The sequence below is a fragment of the Siniperca chuatsi genome, linkage group LG4 (assembly GCF_020085105.1).
Source record: "Siniperca chuatsi isolate FFG_IHB_CAS linkage group LG4, ASM2008510v1, whole genome shotgun sequence".
NCBI lineage: Eukaryota > Metazoa > Chordata > Actinopteri > Centrarchiformes > Sinipercidae > Siniperca > Siniperca chuatsi.
Window position 1 is genome coordinate 25525912 of NC_058045.1, and position 7318 is coordinate 25533229.

The 7318-nt window shown below is 40.8% G+C and overlaps 1 protein-coding gene across 3 annotated transcripts; it reads left to right on the forward strand.

Moving 5' to 3' along the window:
* The first annotated feature begins 3 nt into the window (after window positions 1-3).
* si:dkey-12e7.1 (uncharacterized protein LOC557553 homolog) lies at window positions 4-6368 on the forward strand. 3 transcript variants are annotated; one of them, XM_044194309.1, is made up of 4 exons: window positions 4-333; window positions 1075-1214; window positions 1323-1960; window positions 3808-6368. In XM_044194309.1, exons 3-4 carry the CDS (start codon window positions 1397-1399, stop codon window positions 4393-4395), a joined length of 1152 nt encoding a protein of 383 aa, XP_044050244.1. In that variant the 5' UTR covers window positions 4-333; window positions 1075-1214; window positions 1323-1396; the 3' UTR covers window positions 4396-6368. The 3 variants fall into 3 exon arrangements, with proteins under 3 accessions (XP_044050244.1, XP_044050243.1, XP_044050242.1); XM_044194308.1 differs by having other exon boundaries at window positions 1159-1214; XM_044194307.1 differs by lacking the exon at window positions 1075-1214 and having other exon boundaries at window positions 6-333.
* The last annotated feature ends 950 nt before the right edge of the window (window positions 6369-7318 follow it).

Genomic DNA, 7318 nt, shown 5'->3' on the forward strand with positions numbered 1-7318 from the left:
GCCCGACTGTACAACGCCGCGGTACAAAACGTGCAGCCCGGTGCGTTTTGATGACGTCATCACCAACGAGCCACAACAAAAACAACAATAGAAATCAGCTGTTCGGCAGCTAACTAGCCGGGCTACTTACTGAATACTGTTCTTTACTCTTTTTGGATTTGTATAAGTTGCTTTACAGTCACTAATACGTTCAAATATAAAGCAAATTATATCAAATCCTCAACGATGCGTAGCAATTAGGTTTAATTTTAAACTCATTTGTCTTCTCTCTGCTAGCTTCTAGCAGGTTAGCTTTTTAAACTGAGGACGGGAGGGAGCCTGTTCGCCCAAAAGGTAACGACACGACTTTTGTCTCGATAATGTTGCAAAACAATCACACAACCCCCACTGTAGCCTTTATGGGTAGAAGCTTAAAGTCTCTGAATGTACCCCGGTTATTTTGACAAAAGCTGAAAGGTACCTATCAACAAAAAAGGGCAAACGACGGGGTTCCTAAGGGACCTCGAGTCATGTAACAAACCGACGTGCCACTTAACTAAACTATTTAATACCGTGATAAAAGTGAGCACGTGTGCATCACATTGCGTGTAAGTTTGTTTTTTTTTCCCACCGGGGTGTTTGTTGAAGCACTAACCTAACACCAGCCGTTGTGGAAATTGGCTCGTTGGTTAACTTCTCTGTTAATTGTAAATAACAAGAGAGCGACTAAATTTTTCGCCCTATCGCGTTTGCACACAGGACTTTAAAGGGAAAAGCCACCTAATTAAAGACTTTACTTGTGGTATAATTGCATCTATGGTTTCAGACTCAGTGTTTGTGATCTTGCACCCGAGATATAAAAAAATTAGGGGAAAAACTTGGAGCTATATGATACCAAGTTGAGTTAATACATTAAAGTAAAGTTTAAGTTCAAACTGAACCACAATTCGATCCTCAGTTTGGTTTAAGAACTTAGAGCCAAATAAGTCAACATTTTTGTCTATGGACCTGTACTGTATTTTACATCTTAATGAAACTGTACTTTTATGGGTAGTACCGTTATGGTTAGTCCTTTGATTTTCTGTCTTTTGGTAGAACTGGTCCAAATTCCCCAACCATTAACTGAGCTGTCCAGGTGGACCAAAAATTCTGTGAATTCTGATGATATTCCCCTTTCAGTGCCCTAAAAGCTTGTTGCATTGCCTGCTGTAAGACAGACCACCTAGTGAACCGGAGTAGGTGTTATTTTTTTTCTGCCTATCACCTTAAACAACTTGAAGAAAGAAACAAAAAAGTCAACATCTAAAATTATTTTCTGTCTGATTCCTTTCTTTGTCTTGAAGACTTCACCAGGCCAGAGATATTTATGGCAAAGCCAGACCACAAGACCACCAGGTGGAGATTCTGACCTCCACCAATGACCACCAATATTATTTCCTCATCTGTCATCATGTCACCGCAAAAAAGACCCCTGGTCCCTGTAAGCAGCCGGCGGAAAGCAGTGGACGACTACTTCCCTTTCAACTTCCTGCCGGTGGAGTGCCAGCTGCACGTGTTGTCCTTTCTGAATGAGGTGGATAAATGTAGCTGTGCTTTGGTTTGCTTGAGCTGGAGCTGCCTCGTCCGCTCATGGAAGCTGTGGCGGGTGGCAGATTATTCCCGTCGCGGCGTCTTCCATCTGGGTCAGGAGGGGCTTCTTGTTTCCAACCGTGAGTTCGAGAGGTGGAAATCTTGGGTCCACCATTACACCCACCACCTCATCTCCCGTCGGGCCAGCCTGCTCACGCTGAAGGCCAGCTTCGACCTGGGGGATCGCTGCAACAAGTGGGGTGAGCTGCTGAGTCACCTGCTGGATAACGTCCACTGCAGAGACCTCAGCCACCTGGACCTTAACTGGACCTTTACTCTTCTTGAGCCACTGGACCTCAGGGTCCACTCCAGCTCCAGTTCGCACCAGGACAGCATTACCAAGATGGACCAGGTAACTTGTTTTCACTGATTTTATTTAAAATGAAAGCTGCACCAGGTGGATTCACATGTCCTGATTGCAAGAAAGCAGTAACTGAACTTCGATGACCTCAGGAAACTACACACTCATGGTTACCACCCTGGTACTTGATACCAAAATGTGTTTAAACGTCCTTCTGTAAGGATTAGCTTATCACTTCTTGTGTGAAGAAATGAGACCTGATACTAATAGGGCAAAGAATGAATATCTGCAGATTTATTCTTCTTCTTTGTAGTCCCTCTTTGTAAATACACCTGATAAAACAGATGCATTTTTATATAAAATCATGCCTGGTGTAGCTTTAAGCCTTGCAGTATTTTACCTGATCCTCCTACTGTCAATATACTGCATATACACAGGGGGTGGACAAAATAAAACACCTGAGCGATGTAATATTTTGTAATGCTGAAACAAAATATTAATTGATTAGATGATCAACAGACAATGATCTTTTTCATAGGAAGTTAATCATATAGACTCATTATCAGGCAAATGCCAAATATGCCAAATAGTCTCTGTTGTACATCATTGTGACATTTTATAGACTAAACAATTAACTGGAAGGATAATCAATAATAAAAATACACATTACTTGCAGTTTTAATATAATCCGGTCAATAGTCTAGTGGTGATGTTGTGATGAAATGCCTTGTGATTGGGCTGCAGACCAATTTCCCCGCGGGGACAGTATTAATAGCGCTGGAATCAATACAATGTTTGTGGGGCTTTTGATATTCAGTTTTAGTTGACACTATGTCAGATAGATGTTGATTCAGCTGTATGGTAACTTTCATGACCTTTATAGTGTTGTTTATATTGGACTTCACCATATCGTAAACAGTGTTTCTGCAGTGTTCACCAAATTAAATGTAAGACTTTTTAAGACCTTTTTAATACCACATAGAATGCAATTTAGTACCTTTTTCACAGTCATACTGGTCAAAGAATGACAACCTGTAGGGACCATTAAGGCCTTCAATGTTTTATTAAGTGCATGAATTAATTGATATTTATATCACACGTACTTCCCAGCTGTATATAACAATAATTCTTAGTATTATATAATAATCAATCAATGTGACCTGGACCAAGATACGTTGCACAAAATTGATGGGTGGATTAACCAATTCAAAAATAATTCATTAATGTAAGTTAATTAAGTTTTTGCTAAGATTGACATCCATTAACACACCCATAATGAGTCATTATGAGTGCATGCACAAGTCTCACTTGTAGTACATAAATGTTTCCCAACAACCAGCAACCACATACAAAAAAATAATTACAACCAATGTTACTGTCTTAAAGAACTGCAGATAACCTGTGTAAGATAGTGGCTTCCAAAGTGGGGGACGTGCCCCGCTGGGAGGATGCAAAGCACCGCAGAGTGGGCATGCATAACCAAGGAAAAAAATGTGGCATCAAACTAAAGTTGAATAGACCTTTTTCACAGCAGACATTTTGACTTGTCAAACACAGGTGGAACTAATAGTGTGATTAGCTGCTGGACTACGGCCATCGTTACTGTTATTAGTTCCACCTGTGCTTTTCTGCTAAGACAAGTCAAACTGTCTGCTGTAAATTAGCGCTATGAATCTCATTCATCTGGGAACAATAAGGAAGCAAGAGTGCTGTGATGCTAAACAGCAAAATGACATGTGGAGTACAACATGGACAGATTTTTGATAGTGAAAAAGTAGTGACACTCATCAACACCTCAGTCAGCTCCAATATATGTGTTCTCGTCCATACTAACATGTCACTCGTTATACAGACCAATCTCCAGGCAGATGGTTTATCTGTTTGATTTGATTTGACAGGTGACCAGTTTCCAGGAGCTGTTGACCAAACTCACCCACAGCTGCCCACGCATCTCCAAGATGCGGTTACACTTCGACTGGTCGGATGTGTCCGTGTCGCTGCTCACCCAGTTCCAGCAGCTCCGAGTCCTCGAGCTCAAATACTTCTGGGTCTTTAAAGGAGTGACTCCCTCGACACTGCAGACCCTAACCAAATCTCTGCCTAAACTGAAGTCTCTGACTTTACACATCCTGGTGCCGCTGAGGAACCTGGGCATCTCATACATTTTAGAGTCTCAATCTTTGGAGTTCCTGGACGTGTCGCCCAGCCGAGGTTTGGTCTTCTCCTGTCTGAAGCTGCCTGCCCTGCGTGAGCTTCGAGCCAAGAAGATCGTCCGCGGCATCACACTGGACCGGAGGACCAGGTTGAGGATCCAGAGCCGCTGGCCGTGCCTGTACCACGTCCTGCGGGAGGGGACACCGAAGCTCCAGGCCCTCAACAATGAGAGGCTACTCACCACGTGGAGGGAGGAGAGCTACGGGGAGCTGTCTGCCATCCTGGAACAGTCCTGTTACTGTGTCCAGCATCTAGACAGCTGGCTCTGGTAGTCAATTGTGTGACATTAAATGGTCCCTGGTTGGTTGGATGGTATCGCTTTTACACACACCATTTTTGTCCCCATTTGAATGAATGTACTCAGAGGGACATAGCTGCAGATAAAAACTGAAACTTGAAGTGAAGCAAGTTGTTTTCAGTTCTTAAACAGGAAGCTGCTGTTACAGTTGGAAATACTTTCCCAAGACACTGATACACAGCATGTCTATAACTGTTTGTCCATTATCTCCAAAAAGCAAATGTGCTTCATTCTGATTGCACTGTGTTGGATGCCCTGGATTAATTTCCACAGCTCTGTCCTGGAAAAATTACAACATGAACTACAACTCTGCCTGAGCCAAGTGTTCATGGCCCATGTATTGTGAAAAGAAGACTAAAGGACAGTGTGAGTGTATTTGGCTACTTAGAGTTGTGGAGAAGTTGTGGAAATTAGCCTGTTCAAAGAGACAACTATGACAGAACACATCATATTTTGATTATAAAGTTGTAGTTTTGCGAGAAAAAGTTGTAATATGTCAAATATAAAATCCTGAATTTATTTAGAGAAAAATTTTGCTATGCAATACAAGTCGTAATTTCAAGAAAAGTCGTTTTATTATGAAAAAAATGTCACCCCGTCAGAGTATTAAAATCTTGAACAGAAACAGAAATATTACAAATTTATTCTGAAAAGATTACGACTTTTGCTCGAAATACTACAGTTTTATTCTCAAAATATTTTCCCTTTTTTCTCAGTATCAGATTACCAAGAAAAAAGTTTTCTTAGTTATAGAAAATGGATATGTGCTGTACTGTATATTTAACTATTCTTACTAGTTTGGTTATTGATTGAATTCAGTTGTATTTGTCCTCAGAGACAGTCGTCTACTGTTTCTATTTGATGAGCAATGCTGTAGAGAAATTGAGCCCTTTACTAGAGAATTGCACTAATGGCAGATGAGACTGGTTGTGCACATGCAGTAAATAAACTGATCATATGTTGATAGAATACAATAATTAATTGTATTCTAAATAACAAATTTGAATAACGTACATTTTGTAACACAAAGAACTGAACAATCTGTGGCGAGTTAAGACAGTACATGACCAAAAAGCTTCTCAAAATTAATGGGTACTGACCCTAGGTCAGTCGGACCAAGTCCTCTAGACAGTCTCATTCTAAATTACCTGAAAACCCAAGCTGGTTCTGTATAGCCACTCTGACTTGGCTGCTAAATACTTGGCACATTCAGACTGCCAGTATTAAGCTGGTGTAATTCTAATCACAGCCTGTCAGGAATGCAGCACCGCTAAATGAGGGTTCATTCCAGTGCTGGACCAGTTTGCACCCAACATTTATTTTCGTGAGTGCCCCCTTTGTTTTATTGTTGATGTGTATGAAGTTTTTTTTTAATCATGTGAGTGTTTCTCCTAAAGTATGTAACAGCAGTAATGTAACAATTTTATAAGGTTTTAAAAGATTTAACCTGCCTGTCTTAAAATGAAAGAATTCCTCAACTCTTGATATTTGGAAACTGCAAATTTGCACATTTCCACTGCTGTCATGGAATGTTATTGTTGCTCATATGTGATCATGGATTTCATATATTTTACGTGTATGTGGCGTTTTATTTTCATTCCTATTTACCATGAGTCAACTGTTTTCAGCTCAGAAATGGAATTAGTGCTTTTGCTATTATCCTCCCAATCAGTAGAGGTCCCTATTCTCAAAGCTTTGGCCATGAAGGTTTCTCTCCCAAAGGTCAGAAACTTGTTTTTACAAATGTAAAAGTGTGACATCATTTCACTCCAGTACTTGTGCTCATGGGTTGTGCGAGTAGCAGATGTGTGCTTGAGGGTATTTATGCTCTTCAGAATAAATCAATGTATGTGTGCGATTTGGCTGATATGATGAAACTTTTGAGTGTAGAGCATTTCATAAGAATCTTCATAAAGAATTGTATTAAATCTTAATTGTCATTTATAAGTTTGTGTGTGTGTGTGTGTGTGTGTGGGTGCGTGCGTAAACCCATCCCTGCTGTGCGTGCAGGTATCAGCTTCAAGTTTCACAGAGAAACATGAATAATTTAACAGATGACAGCTCCAATCCCAGAAGTTACCTCCTGCTTCCTAAGAAATAAATCCTTCCTGAAAGCAACACACGCACAATGTGTGAGTAGAAGGCCCTGACATTTAGACAGATGTTGCAACATCTGGTCTATTACCACTTTTTTAATAAAATGATTGAACTTTTCCAATAGATCACTGTTTTAAGTAAGCACCAGGGAATTGTTTCTGGGGGTTTTATTTGCTTTGTTACACTTGTTAACTCCGTGACTAAATGGATGGAATTTACTATAATGTTTTTTTCAAATGCATAAAACCAAAAAGTGCTCTCATAAGTGTCATAAACACCATTACATTCCTAACAGCCCATTAGAGATCATATATAATGCGAAACAGGAATGTGGCTTTGCTTGTCCTCTCCTCCACCTGGCTCTGGTCTCTGCGATGATGATTTGTCTTCATTGTTGCACCATCTTAGTGTTTAAATATGGTCGGGGTGATTTGATCTCCTTGACCCTGCAACAGGAACATCTGTTCTTAGTACAAATAACCACTGCTGCGCCCAGCTCAGGCCCGCTTTTCCTACACTGTTCTGAATTTGGCTATTTGTCTCCCTGTGTTTCCTCTCCTGAGGTGAGAAATATGTGTGTGTTTGTGGTGGTCATGGTGGTTGTGATTCCCTGAGGTTGGGGCTTTCCAGCCAATTCAGTGATTTCCCAAATCACTCTGTTCTCTATTCTCCTCCACTTTTTTTCTACCCTTTTATCCAGCCCACTCAAGCACTCCTCCCTTCATATGCCTCTCGTTTGTTGGGAGTTTGTCAGTCGCACAGGATCTGTGTTTACATGTATCTTTGGAAGCCATCGTCCG

What these genes read in the sequence shown, in the direction of transcription:
- si:dkey-12e7.1 (XM_044194309.1), top strand. Translation starts at nt 1,397, where the DNA reads ATGACCACCAATATTATTTCCTCATCTGTCATCATGTCACCGCAAAAA. An exon ending in GCATTACCAAGATGGACCAG is followed by an intron (nt 1,961 to 3,807) that starts GTAACTTGTTTT and finishes TTGATTTGACAG; the next exon opens with GTGACCAGTTTCCAGGAGCT.